This window comes from Crocuta crocuta, unplaced genomic scaffold (assembly GCF_008692635.1).
Source record: "Crocuta crocuta isolate KB4526 unplaced genomic scaffold, BGI_CrCroc_1.0 scaffold115, whole genome shotgun sequence".
Lineage (NCBI taxonomy): Eukaryota > Metazoa > Chordata > Mammalia > Carnivora > Hyaenidae > Crocuta > Crocuta crocuta.
The window spans coordinates 7,633,892-7,648,637 of NW_027530575.1; the positions used below are offsets into that span (position 1 = coordinate 7,633,892).

General features: G+C 52.2%; 1 protein-coding gene across 1 annotated transcript in view; it reads right to left on the reverse strand.

Annotated features, from left to right (window-relative positions):
- Positions 1-14,740, reverse strand: part of SLC44A2 (solute carrier family 44 member 2 (CTL2 blood group)) — a 26,605-nt gene extending 11,865 nt beyond the window's left edge. The window contains exon 1 of the mRNA XM_077767921.1: positions 14,679-14,740. Within this exon, the coding sequence (XP_077624047.1) occupies positions 14,679-14,709 (31 nt within the window). The 5' untranslated portion in view covers positions 14,710-14,740. The remainder of the gene's footprint in view (positions 1-14,678) is intronic.
- Between the last annotated feature and the right edge of the window lie 6 nt (positions 14,741-14,746).

Sequence of the window (14,746 nt, forward strand, 5' to 3'; positions counted from 1 at the left end):
CACCCCAGCGTCCCAACCACGCGCCGCCTGGGACACCTCCCAACCCAGGAAGGGCGCCTGATGTTGCCCCATTCTCCAGGTATGGAAACTGAGGCGTAGAGAGGTAACTCGAGATAGGCGCCGCAAAGCAGGCAGATGGCTGCACCCAAAGTCCCAAATATAGAGTATTTGAGCTGGAAATTCTCAACCGGTTTTTATTTTGGTCTGCATTAAAAAAAAAATGAAATGCCAAGTTAAACGTTTGGGAGACTCCATATAAAAATCCACATCGCCGGTCTTCTGAAGACTGGCAAAATGGGACTGGGAGCCCAGATGCCACATCCCTGCCTGGCACTGCCCTTTGCGGCCCCCAGGGCTATCCACCTGAGCTCACCATCCCAGCACACATCCCGAGTGTGAAGCTTGAAGCCTGAAGTCATTGTTCGGTAGAACAAGGATTTATGGAGCACCTACTGGGTGCAGGCCCAGGGCTGGGCGCTGAGTACATACAATAGCAAACGAGAGCCCAATCTTGTGGGTCTGTTCTCGGGGAGCGCACATCCTAACCACATGGCCCTAGATTCAAAAGCTCCTTCTGCCTCATCCAAGCCGGAGGGCAAGTTCAGCCAGTGTCTTGCCTGCCCTGAGCACCCTCAACTGTGAAATGGGGCTACAAGTAGAAAATCAAAACTGGTCAAAGACCAGTCAAAGGATACCAGGAGGTATACAGTTGGCATGGATGTACTATAGTCAGTGTAAGGGTGTTTAATGTGGGAGTATGCAATAGGTACGGAGGGACCGCCAGTATGGGGCATAGAGAATGGCATTATAGTGTTGGGGTGCAAGCATACAGTCCACAGAGAGGTATACAGTTGCCATGGGGGTGTTTAATCAGCATGGGGTACATAGCAGGGTTGGGGGATACCAAGGTATATAGTCAGCAAGGGGTTGTATAGCCAGTGTGGGGTATACAACCAGCATGGGGTACAATCAGCTGGCTATACTATGCACCGCCACACCGACCATCCTCTCCCCAAGCCAACTGTATACCCCCTCAATCACCTGCCTCTTCTCTCTGTACCCCCCTCCCAAGAGCTCTCTTTGAGGCCAGCTGGACACTATACACTATAGTGGATTATACGTTTGGCGCAGAGGATTTGCGGAAACAAACATCCAGTATGAGGCATACAGTCAGCAATGGGGTTATACAGCGTGGTCATATACAGTTGGTGCTCGATAATTGTAGCTGCTACCTCAGAGACAAGCATTCCCTGGCAGGGCTCTGGTCACTAACTCAGCTTGTCCCTAGAGGAATGTACCTTTCCCCAGGGGCCTCCAGCTGCGGAAGCCCCACCTGACCCGTGGCCCACAGGCTTTAGCAAACAGGAGAGGTTCAAGGCTCCAAGCCATGCCCTTGGGTGACCAGGCCTCCCAAAGAAATGCTGTGGCTCCTGTGGTCCCTGCCAACCCCAGTGCTGGCTGGTCCCACCCACCCAGTCCAACCAGTGGACAAAAAAAGGCTGTAGTCTCTTCCCAGTTATACTAGGTCCCTTGGGGACATTCTTGCAGACTCAGGGCTTCAACCGCCAGCTCCACCCTGATCATTCCCAAATGTCGGTCCCCTGAACTGCACGCCCCTGTGACACCTGTCTCCTGGGGGGTCTCATGGGCATCTCACACTCCGCACAGCCACATCCCAGCCCCTGATGGTCCCCAACCTGCCCCCGGCTCAGAAGAGGCAGCTTCGTCTTCCCAAGTGCTCAGACCAGAAGCCTGGGACGCCTCTCTGTACTTCTCTGCCTTCAGAATCTATCCAGAATCCAACCACTTCTGACCCTGACTCTTGTCACCAGTGCAGGCATCTCCACCCTGCTCTCCCAGCTGCCACACTTACTCCTGTCCGGTCCCCCCACAGCAACCAGAGGAGTCTGTGAACACCTGAGTCAGGGGAGGTCTCTTGCTGTCTATAACCTTCCATGGCTCCCACCTCACTCGGAGGAAAACCCCAACTCTTTGCCATCACCTAAAAGGCCCTGTACGCTCAGCCCTGACCCTCGTTCTCTTCCCATCGCCTGTTTGTTTCAGCCTCCCTGGCCTCACTGGCTATACACAAACTCACCAGGCATGGTCTCGCCTCAGGACCTTTGCACTGGCTGTTCCCTCTGCCTAGAAATCTCTTCCCAGAGATGTCTATGTGGCCCCCCTTCACTCAGGCCTCTGCTCAGTCATCCCCTCCTCAGAGAGGCTTTCTCTGACCATAGAATCCAAAACAGCATCCCTTTCCCCTCTGTCCCATCGCCCTGTTTTATTTTTATTTATTTTTTATCACCACCTGGTACGTCACATGTTTACATTATTGCTTGTTTATTGTCTGCCCCCTTCCCTGTCGGCAGCACAAGGGCGGGGGTTTATATCTGTTCCATTCACAACTGTATCCGGGCCCAGAATAGCACGTAGTGAGTGTTTGCTGAATGAACAACCACAGTGTACAAACCATGTACAGGTACTAAGAAGAAGTAGAAGTAGGGCTTCGAGTTTTCCGGGTGCATGTATTTAAAAAGTCCATTGGGGGGGGCCTCTGGGTGGCTCAGTCGGTTGAGCGTCTGACTTCAGCTCAGGTCATGATCTCGTGGTTCGTGAGTTTGAGCCCCGCATCGGGATCTGTGCTGACAGCCTGGAGCCTGGAACCTGCTTCCGATTCTGTGTCTCCCTCTCTCTCTGCCCCTCCCCCGCTCATGTTGTCTCTGTCTCTCAAAAATGAGTAAATATTAGAAAAAATTTTTAAGTTAATTTGTGAATTTTATGTATCAAGAATTTAATACGTGATACATGTGGAATTTTCAGTGGGCAGGCAAAGGATAAATCAGTCCGTGGCCTCAACTGCATTCAGAAGGAAAAAAGCTAACTCCACTCCCAACATGAAGCAAAATAAATTCCACGTGGATTAATCATGCAAGATAGATAAAAACTCAATGGGCGCCTGGGTGGCTCAGTCGGTTAAGCGTCCGAGTTCGGCTCAGGTCATGATCTCATGGTTCGTGGGTTCGAGCCCCGCATCGGGCTCTGTGCTGACAGCTCGGAGCCTGGAGCCTGCTTCAGATTCTGTGTCTCCCTCTCTCTCTGACCCTCCCCTGCTCACGCTGTCTCTTTCTCTCTCTCAGAAATAAATAAAACATTAAAAAATTAAAAAAAAAAAAGAAAACACCTCAAAACTATTACAGGTATGAACGGAAAAACAGGAACATATTTCTACCATCTGATAAGAAGTGAGACTGGTAAGGGTGGAGAAGGGATAAGGGGAGCACTGGAAGTTTCTCCACGTTAGCTGAATGGCAGAGTGCAAGGAACCACGTGAGAGTGGGTGGCATGCACTCCGGAGTATCCTTCAGACTCGAGCTCTGTCCTCATTCTACGGGGTCCTATCCTCAACCCATTTTGCAGTGGAGAAAACCAAGGCCCAGGGAAGGGAAATGGCTTGCTCCGTCACCTACCAACAAGTAGAAGATCCCTACTCCAGGTCTGAGGGGTGAATGGGAGCCACTGAGAGTGTTTGAGCAAGAGCATTACCTGGCCAGGTTGGGGGAGGGGAAGAAACACAGAGAGGTTTCAGGTCTCAGAGAAATTGGTGGCTGTGGATGAGACAGTGGGGCCATGACCTTGCCGTGTGAACCGGAGTTATCCCTGTAAGAGGGAACTAAAGATTTACTACAGCGCCAGACACCGGTGTGGCCTAGGGTCTGACCTTGCTGGTTCTCGAGAAATACAGGAGGGAACCTTGGTACAAGCTTCTGAGGGGTTCCATTAGCTCATTAACTTTGGGGGGGGGGCAAGTTGAATACTCCTGGATTCTTGTTTTTCTTTTTAGTGTATTTATTTATTTTGAGAGAGAGACAGACAGGAACAGAGGATCTGAAGTAGGGCTCTGTGCTGACAGCAGAGAGCCCGACGCGGGGCTGGAACTCATGAACCAGAGATTGTGACCTGAGCCGAAGTCAGATGCTTAACCCACTGAGCAGCCCAGGCACCCCCCTTGCTCCTCCATTCTGATAACTGAGCCTGATCCAAACCCTGCAGGATGGGAACTCGAACTCGCTGAATCTTTGCAACAACCTTGCAAGATAATAACAGGCCAAGTGACCCAATGGCTCCATTTTACCCACCCTTTACCATGTGGCCAGGAGCTCTTCCAGCCTGTCACATGCTTTCCCCTCAGTTCATCCTCACAGCAACTTTGTGAGATTGATCCCCTCATTACCTCCATTTGAAAGACCCAGAAACTGAGGCCCAGAGGGAAATACCGCCCCCACGGTGAGCAGCAGAGCTGGGGGGTGGGTAGTGGGGGGTGGGGTCTGCCCAGCTCACGGGTTACCCCCTGTATGAGTTCCCTGTGGCTGCTGTATCAAATTGCCACCAACTGGGTGGCTTAAGACAGCAGAAATGTATGATCTTACGATTCTAGAGGTCAGACGCCAAAGAGGATCGCCCAAGGCTAAAATCAAGGCACTGGCAGGGCCGCGTTTCTCTGGCTGGTTCTGTGGGAGAATCTGTTTCCGTTCTTGTTCCAGCTTCTAGAAGCTGCCAGCACACCCACATTCCTTGGCCTGTGACCTCTTCTCCATCCTCAAAGCCAGCACGCCCATCCAGTCCACACCCACCACATCTCTCTCTCTGACTCCTTACTGCCTCCTTCCTTTTTTTTTTTAAATAATTTTTTAAATTTTTTTTTTTAATTTTTTTTATTTATTTCTAGGAGAGTGAGAGAGACAGTGTGAACAGGGGAGGGTCAGAGAGAGAGGGAGACACAGAATCCGAAACAGGCTCCAGGCTCCGAGCTGTCAGCACAAAGCCTGATGCGGGGCTCGAACCCACGGACCGCGAGATCATGACCCGAGCGAAAGTTGGACGCTTAACCGACTAAGCCACCCAGGCGCCCCTTAAATAATTTTTTAAATGTTTTTTTCACTTCTGAGAGAGAGAGAGAGAGCATGAGCAGGGGAGGGTCAGAGAGAGAGGGAGACACAGAATCCGAAACAGGCTCCAGGCTCCGAGCTGTCAGCACAAAGCCTGATGCGGGGCTCGAACCCACGGACCGCGAGATCATGACCTGAGCTGAAGTCTAGCTCAACCGACTGAGCCACCCAGGTGCCCCTCCCTCTTCCCTTTATAAGGGTCCTCCCTTGTCCTTGGGCCCTGGAAAGATTATCCAACGTAATCTCTCCATTATAAGATCCTAAGTTCAGGGGCGCCTGGGTGGCTCAGTCGGTTGAGCGTCTTACTTAGGCTCAGGTCATGATCTCACTGTGCGTGGGTTCAAGCCCCGCGTCGGGCTCTGTGCTGACAGCTAGCTCAGAGTCTGGAGCCTGCTTCGGATTCTGTGTCTCCCTCTCGCTCTGACCCTCCCCTGCTCACACTCTATCTCTCTCTCTCAAAAATAAACATTAAAAAATGAAAAAAAAAATCCTAAATTTAATCTCATCTGCAAATTCCCTTTTGGCCTGTAAACTAACACAGTCACGGGTTCCCAGAATTAGGATGTGGATTATCTTTGGGGGAACCGTGATTCTGCCTATCACAGTGTGTAACCATCTAGGCCAGGGGCTGACAAACTGTCATGGGGCGGGGGCGGGGTGGAAGGAATCACCCACAGACTGTTTCACATGATCTAGAACAAAGAATGGCCTTTTTCTTCTTTTTAACTTATATTTATTTCTTTTGAGGGGGGAGGGGCAGAGAGAGGCAGAGAGAGAATCCCAAACAGGCTCCGCGCTGCCTGCGCAGAGACCGATGAGGGGACTCAAACCCACACACTGAGAGATCATGACAGCCAAAACCAAAAGTGGGACGCTCCAAAAGTCAGACGCTCAACCAGCTGAGCCACCCAGGCATGCTCCCCTCTTTACATTTTTAAATGGCTGAAAAACATCAAAAGAGGAAGACTATTTTGTCATGTGAAAACTCCACGAAATTCAAATGTCAGTGGCTGTTAAGTCAAGTTTTCTGGGGACACAGCTATGCTGGTTCCTTCTCATGTTGTTCACGGCTGCTTTCAGGCCACAGGCGCGGAGCTGGGGAGCCGAGACAGACTATATGTGCCTGTAGAGCTGAAAATACGTACTCTCTGGCCCTTTGTAGAAAAAGCTGGCCGCCCCCTCAGTCTGTAGGCCATGAACCAGCAAGTGAGGAGCCGGATTCTCCAATCCGGAGGGGCATCACTGTCCACCAAAGGGCTGCGTGGATGGACAAGCCCTTTCCCTCTCCAGGCTGCAATCTTCCTGCCTGGGAGAACGCGATTAACAATTGTATTTGCTTCGTGGGTGTTGTCAGGATTCAGTGCTCCAAAAGCACTTAGCAAAGGTCTGAGGTTCAGCAAACACTAACCAGGGGCATGGTCCCATTTGATAGAGAGGCCCAAATGAGGCTCAGCCCGCCCAGGTGGTAAGGGATAGAGCTATGTGAATCAAACCAAGGCCCCTCTGGCTCCAACCCCGGCCTTTTTTTTTTTTTTTAACATTTATTTATATTTGAGAGATAGAGACAGTGTGAACGGGGTAGGGGCAGACAGAGAGGGAGGCAGAATCCGAAGCAGGCTCCAGGCTCTCAGCCATCAGTGCTGAGCCTGANCCCCTGGGTCCTGGCCTTGCTGGGCACAAAGGCGGTCCCAGCCAGTGCAGTGGGTGTAGGAGATAAGGAAACCGATATGGGCTGCCCAGTCCCAATGCCGGAGCCAGGACATCAAGTGCCACCCAGCCCCCGTGGCTTCCAGATAACTGGCTGAGTCCCCAAGGCCTGCAGCAGCTCAGGGCCTCGCCCACACAGCCAGGCCAGCTCACCCGGCCTTCCCGGAAGTCTGTGCCGGCTGCCCGGCCAATGGCATCCCAGCCACCCAGCTGAGTCCCTTTGACAAAGAGTTTGGGAAGGAAAGAGTCTGAGTAGGAAAGCTGAGAGTCACAGTCCTGGTCACAACGCTGAGAGCAGAAGACAGAGCACCTACTGTGTGCTGGGCCCGTGCTGGGCACCAAAGCGGACATTTATTTCTAGAAGCTCATGTCATCGTCTCACAAGGCTCCCAGCATACCGGGCTCAAGGCAGAAACCAAGGCACAGGGATGCTTCATGACTTGCCCCCAATCACACAGCCAGTTGGAGCTGGGATTTGAACTCGGCTCCTGACAACCATGCCCTTGAACTCCATGCTCTGTGACTAACCCCCACGGATGGACCATTTGCCATGGACCAAGCACTAGGCTAAGGGCTGAACCCGCATCTGCTCCCCGAACCCCCAAAAGCACCAAGAAGCAGCCAGTACTGCCGTCAACCCCATTTTATGGATGGAGAAACTGAAGTTCAGGCATGTGAAAGGCTCAGGGACACAAAGAGGGGTGGGGGGGCGCAGCACAGGACTGGGAAGAAGGCGGCTGTGCTGTAGCAGAGGCGATGCTGGGTTCTAGAACCCGGCAGAGTCAGAAGTCTGTGCTTCGCTTTTCTGTAGCTGTGCTCATTTACTTAGCGCCTTGGTACCAGGGGAGTCATCCCTCAGGGTAGGTGCCGCCCTGGTCTCCCGGCTTCTGCCATTGCGCCGCACAAGGGCCAGAGGCTGCCTGGGGGCAGGCCGGTTCCCTCCCCTGCTCAGAATTCTCGATGGCTCCCATCTATCTCAGAGCAAAAGCCCAAGTCTTCTGCATGGTCCACAGGCCCTGTACCCTGTGCTCAGGCCAGGCACTGTCTAGACGCCTCCCTCCTGCCTGCCTCTGGTCACCTGAGGACGGTCTTAAAATGTTCAACTCCGCCTCCAGGCCCTATAGATGCCTCCCACTCGTCTTCCCCACATTATTTTTCTCCTGAGCCCTTCTCTGACATCCTAAGGATTTCCCTCAACTTAATACCTCTATCTGTTTCCCTCTCTAGCAGGTCAGCTCTGTCACGGCAGCACCTGCCGTCCCCAGGGTCTAGAACAGAACCTGGCACACGGTACCCAACCCCCCCCCCACGATGGACTTTGTTTAGAGTAAAGTAAACGGTATGCTTCTCCGGGTAAAACACTGCTTATCCGGGAAGAATCACTCTCTCTCTCACCCTTGGCCCAAAGCCCAAGCTTCCTCTCTCTGGTTTCCCTCTCCTCCCTCCAGACCAAGGCTAAGGACGTGTGCATAAGCAAATTTGTAGCTGTTTATCCCCCCACACCCTGTTTGTTACACATACTGTTCCCTACTCTGCTGTTTCACATGCTTGGCTCCCATCAGGGAGGTTAGACCTAAAGCTATTTACAGAACAACATAGTATCTCACTCTGGGAACAGGACCAGTTTTCATTAAACGGCTGGAGGAGGCTTAAAAAAATACACTACAGAGGCAGCTGGGTGGCTCAGTCGGTTAAGCATCCGACTTCAGCTCAGGTCATGATCTCGCGGTTTGGGAGTTCGAGCCCTGCATCGGGCTCTGTGCTGACAGCTCAGAGCCTGGAGCCTGCTTCGGATTCTGTGTCTCCCCCTCTCTCTGCCCTCCCCTCCATGCACATACTATGTCTCTCTCTGTTTCTCGATAAGAAATAAAACACGTTAAAATTTTTTTAAAAATACCCTACAGATGCCACAAACACACGTAGAAATAGGCTAAGCTTGTGCAAAAGATTTCTTGGTTGTGCTGCCTCTGTTATGAGTTAGCCCAGGGTAGGTAAAGGGCTCTTTCACATGTAAGCCTAAAATATTCTGTGTGGTTGAGGGCTTATTTTTAACTTTTAGCTCCTCCCTCCCTGCCCCCATAGAGAGAATATATTTATTTTATTATGTAAGAGATTAAAATCCTATTTATTTATTTGAAAAATTTTTTGAACATTTTATTTATTTCTGAGAGAGAAAGACAGCATGAGCAGGGGAGGGTCAAAGAGAGAGGGAGACACAGAACCCAAAACAGGCTCCAGGCTCTGAGCTGGCTGTCAGCACAGAGCCTGACGCGGGGCTTGAAGCCATGAACCGTGAGATCATGACCCGTGAGATCATAACCCGAGCCGAAGTCGGCTGCCCAACCAATTGAGCCACCCAGGCACCCCTAAAATCCTATTTAAAAATAGGGGCGCCTGGGTGGCTCAGTTGGTTAAGTGGCCCACTGCAGCTCAGGTTGTGATCTCGCAGTCCGTGGGTTCGAGCCCCGTGTCGGGCTCTGTGCTGACAGCTAGCTCAGAGCCTGGAGCCTGCTTCCGATTCTGTGTCTCCCTTTCTCTCTGTTCCTCCCTGGCTCCCCGGCTCCTGCTTTGTCTCTCTCAAAAATAAATAAATGTTGGGGCGCCTGGGTGGCTTAGTCGGTTAAGCGTCNGTTGAAAAAAGTTTTTAAAATCCTATTTTATTTTATTTTATTTTATTTTTTTTAATTTTTAATGCTTTATTTATTTCTAGGAGATAGAGAGAGAGACAGCGTGAGCAGGGGAGGGTCAGAGAGAGAGGGAGTCACAGACTGAAACAGGCTCCAGGCTCCGAGCTGGCAGTCAGCACAGAGCCCGACGCGGGGCTCGAACCCACGAACCGCGAGTTCATGACCTAAGCAAAAGTCGGACGCTTAACCGACTAAGCCACCCAGGCGCCCCTTAAAATCCTATTTTAAAACAACTCTCCCTTTGGGGACTGACTGGGAAGGAGCTTAGTAAGAGAACTTTCTGGGGTAATGGGAAGGTTCTTATGGAAGATGTGCAAATTTTCTTCTGTTAAAGGGCAGAGAGTCAAGATTTGAAGCTTTGGAATTCGCATATCATTTCTGTCACATATTCCTTTTAATTTTCTTATCTTGGAAGAGAGAGAGGAAGAATGAAGGAGCAAGGGAGGCGCAGAGAGAGGATTCAGAACAGGCTGTGTGCGGTCAGCGTGGAGCAGGAGCTGGATGTGGGGATCGATCTCACAAAGATCGCGACCTGAGCCGAAACCAAGAGTCCGACGCCCAACAGTCTCAGCCACGGAGGCGGGCTCCTCCTTTTTATTTTTTTTTTTTTAACAACAATTTACAAACAATGGAGCCTTTCATAGTCCACTGGCCTCACCAAAACAGGCTGCAGCACAACAATGAATATACTTAACAGTGTTGAAACGTACAAGTAAAAATGATTAAGATGGTAAATCTTATCTTTCCTTTTTTTTTTTTACCGCAAAAGATTAAAGTAACAATACAGATTGACCCTCCTTAGGTATGAGGGGCTTGTGGCTTGTGGGGGCTGGTACTTTTTTTCCCCCCTCCTGATCTGGGTGCTGATTTCCTGGGTGTGTTCACCCTTCGAAAACTCCTGGAGCCTCACGCATTTAGGATTTGTTTCCTTTCATGTATGAACTGGCTGCTTCGATAAAACATTTAAAATATTCCTCTTGATTGGTTAAATATAAGACCGGTTAAATATAAAATGTTCCACCCACGAATACATTACTTGATGCGACTGTCAGAAAACACAGAGGAAGCTTTCCAGGCACCGACCTGCCAGATGTCTCCAAGATCTATTAATCAACGGAACAAACAAAAAGTGGAAAACAAACAGAAAAAAAGCAACATGTGAGGGGCACCTGAGTGGCTCAGTCGGTTGAGCTCCCAAACTCTTGGTTTCGGCTCAAGTCACCATCTCACAGTTGGTGCGTCGGAGCCATCAGCGCAGAGCCTGCTTGGGGTTCTCTCCCTCCCTCTCTCTCTATCTCTCTGCCCCTCCCCGGATTGCGCTCGCAAGTTCTCTCTCAAAATAAATAAACTTTGAGAGAGAGGGGAAAAAAAAGCAACATGTGAAACAAACACCTTTTCGTTCCGTCAATAGCTGTTGAGTACCTACTATGTGCCAGGCACCGTGGATCCACCTTCCAACCAAACACAAACTCTCTGCCTCGCAGAATTAGCACACTAGGGATTTGCTGACATTTTGGTAAAAGGAGGAGATACACAGCCACTAGATAAGGTATATAATTGCCTGTGAAGTTCTAAGGCCCAGATTCCATTTGGAAGAAAGCAGTAGATGCTGGAACACCGATGCTATTTGCCAAGAAGGGCGGGTCACGCTGGGAGAGGGGGCGGAGACTTTGCACCTTGAAGCCTCCGTCTTTGCATCTTGAAGCGTGTGAAGGTATCCCCTCTTTTGAAAACAATAAACCTTCAATTAACAAGTAAATACCGTCTCCCAACAAAGTTTTAAAAAATGAGATGCCAGGGGTGCCTGGGTGGCTCAGGCCATGATCATACGGTTCCTGGGTTCGAGCCCCGGGTTGGGCTCTGTGCTGACAGCTCAGAGCCTGGAGCCTGCTTCAGATTCTGTGTCTCCCTCTCACTCTGCCACTGCCCCGCTTGGCTTGTGCTCGCTCTCTCTCTCTCAAAAATAAACATTAAAGGGGCGCCTGGGTGGTTCAGTCGGTTAAGTGTCCGACTTTGGCTCAGGTCATGATCTCACGGTTAGTGGGTTCGAGCCCCACGTTGGGCTCTGCACTGACTGCTTGCTCAGAGCCTGGAGCCTGTTTCGGATTCTGTGTCTCCTCTCTCTGCCGCTCCCTCGCTCGCACTCTGTCTCTCAAAAATAAATAAAATGTAAAAAAAAAGAAAAAGAAAAAATAAACATTAAAAAAATAATAATAATAAAATAAAAAAGAGATACCAGATCCTCGCTGCCTGCTGAGTTGGACTCAAGCAAATGGGGCCACAGAATCTGTTGTTGTTGTTTTAAATGTTTACTCATTTTTGAGAAAGAGATTGGGGGAGGGGCAGAGAGAGACAGATGAAAGAGGATGGGAAGCAGGCTCTGTGCTGACAGCAGAGAGCCCAGCTCGGAGCTGGAACTCATGAACCACGAGATCATGGCTGGAGCCAGAGTCAGATGCTTAACTGCCTGAGTCACCAGGTGCCCCTGAATCTGCTTTTTACACAAGCACCATTACTTTTGTCCCACGTTACCCCCCCCGCCCCCTATCAGAGTGTATTGTTTTAAGTTCTAGAACCTTTTTCCACGCTCATGCCAAGGGTGGGTGGGAAGGATGGCGGAAGCCATTGATGTCATCCATCAGGGCCAGGAGCCATTTCCCCAGTTTCCTCAGGGCCGCTGCCTCCTCTAGATACTGTGTCTGTGGACGAGGGAGCTTCCTGCCCTGCCCAGTCTCACCAAGTCTATGTCCAGCTCTGGAAAACCCATGTCTCCAGTATTATGGGCCCCAGAGGCCTCTTGAGCACATAGAGAGCCTACCAGCCACTGTGCAATATGCAGCCCAGCAGTGAGTACGGTCTGCCTAGCCCTGCGGACAAGGCTACAGAGTCTCAGAGAGGTTGCCAACTTTCCCATGGCCACACAGCTCCTAAGTGCCAGAATCAGATTTGAACCTGAGTCTGTCTGATGTCACTCCCCGAATTCATGACAACCGATGGATGGGAAGGCATTGGGATACAAGGGCTTTGTGACCACTGGGACATGTGGGTTTTTTTTTTTTTTAATAATGTTTATTTATTGTTGAGAGAGGGAGAGACAGAGAGAGCGCAAAGTGGGGGAGGTGCAGAGAGGGACAGAGGCAGAGAATCCGAATCAGGCTCCAGCGAGCTGACAGCACAGAGCCCTGACGCGAGGCTCGAACCCACAAACTGTGAGATCATGACCTGGGCCGAAGTTGGATGCTTAACTGACTGAGCCACCCAGGCGCCCCTGTGAGCACTGGGATCTGTGAGCCACCCTGGTGGCTTACCGTTCCCAAAGGAAAGCCCCTCGTTCCCAAAGGAAAGCCCCTCGTTATCTGGGAGGGACTTCATGGGGCAGCCTTAGGACTCCAGGTGTTTGGTTCTGATGAGAATGGACTATTTACAAACTATGTGAGATCCTCCCACTTCAAGGAGTCAAGCCTGGGGGCCCCTCTGGAGGAGGTGATGGCCTGGGCTTGCAAGACCTAGCTCCACCTCAGGCTTCCTTGGGGCTCATGGAGAAAAATAATTAAGCAACTGTGTGATTTGTTTGCTGTTCCTTCTGCCTAGAACACCCTTCTCCCAAATCTTCCCCTGGCCATTGGCTCAAACTCCAGCCCTTCGTCCCCTAAAATAATCCTAGATGATTCTCCCACACACATGCTGTCCTGTTCTCTGCTCCACAACACTTACTACCTAAAATCACACATTTATTCAAGAATTTTTCTGCTTTGTTCACCTCTGTGTTCTCAGTGTCTGGACCCTGCCCGGAAGATGCTCAAGAAATACTTGTTGATGGAAGGGGCTCCCGGCACCCAGCACAACCTCTGTCTGGCACAGAGGTCGCCTGTCTGGAGTGTGGGTCTGGCAGGGCCTGGAGGGTTTGCTCAGGCCCATCCATGGCTGGCTCCCTTTGGCCAAATTCAAGGCTTGATGAATCACATCCTTGTCCACTCTGACGGCTATTCCCCACCCCCACCCACAGTGCCTTACAGACATCAAAGATCCCTCAGGTGCTGCCCACAGGCAGGCAGGGCCTGGCCAGGGCTCCGGGCTGAGATTCCCAGATCAGAGACAGGCAGCCACACCCAAGGGACGCACAGCACCCACAGATGCAGGGCCTGGGGTTTGAGCCAAATCCAAGAGCAAGAAGGCCCCTCAGGATGTTGGCTGACAGCTTCAAGCAGGGAGGTGACTGGCTGGGTGGTGACCAGGTCCCTATGTTTCCCTCTTGGCTGGGCTGGGCAGGGAGGGTCCCAGCCTCCCCTATCTGTTTCCCTCTACAACCTGCTGAGGCCACAGTCCCTGGTGGAAGCAGCGGGGAGGGAGGCGCGGGAGGGAGGCGCGTCTCTACTCAGCTTGTTTTTCTTGATTATTTTTGCGCGGTTTCCTGCCCCCTCCCCAAAGCCTCTGTCTCACAGTTTCCAGGAAGCTGCTGTCACACAAGGAGGGGCAGCAGCGCCCCTTTGCCCCAGGGGAGAGCTACGTGGGACATGTGCCCAGCTCAGCCCTGGGACCCAAAATGGAGAAGAGAAAGGAGAAACTGAGGATGGCAACCCCCCTCCGTGGGAACCGTGGGAAGGGAGGCACTGTAGGGCGTGGGTAGGGAGAGGCCTCATCTTGGCCCCAACCTCTGGGCCCAGAGGCAAATGCCACCCACAGAGGTTCGTGGGAACGGGGTCCGCGGCGCAGGGACCTCGCGAAATGGTAGCGGGCACCCCCAGCACCTTGTGCACGGCCAGGAAAGTTTCTCAATGGTTTCCTCTTCCTTAAGCAACCTCACCGAGGGCGCCCTTCTTTCCGTTCTTCCAGGCCACTAGCAAGAACCGATGGGCTTCCCACCCCAGCATTCGGTCTGCCCAGGCTTGCCTCAGTTTCCCCATCTGTCCAGAAGCCCGAGATGGCTACTCCCAGGGGGATGTGGGCGGCAGAAAGAAGTGGACTCAGGCGACCAGAAGACGAGGGGGATTTGGGGAAGTCGGGGCCCTGTCCCTTTTCCGAGCCCCGGTCGCCAAGCCTCCCCTCCCCCGCCTGGCATCTGAGCCGCCCAGATAACGGGACCTCCCCGGGCGGAGCATGCGCCGTGCGCCCGGGCCCATCAGCCGGAGGGAGTGCGGGGGCTCCCGGGAGAGGGGACGCAGGGCGACCTGGCGGGAGCAGGGGGGGCGTGGGCTCGGCGCAGAGAGGAATGCTGGGCCGAGAAGCCGGAGCGGGGCCTCCAGCTGCAGCGCGGATGTTCAAGACCTCGGATGTCCCCCTCCCCCAAGGCCCCCCAACTCAGCGGAGGCGGTCGCGGGCCAGAGGCGGCTCCTACCGTAGGCTCCGTCCTTGCGCTCGTCCTCCATGGCCGCGTCGGGCGGGGACGGGAGTCCGAGCCCGGGC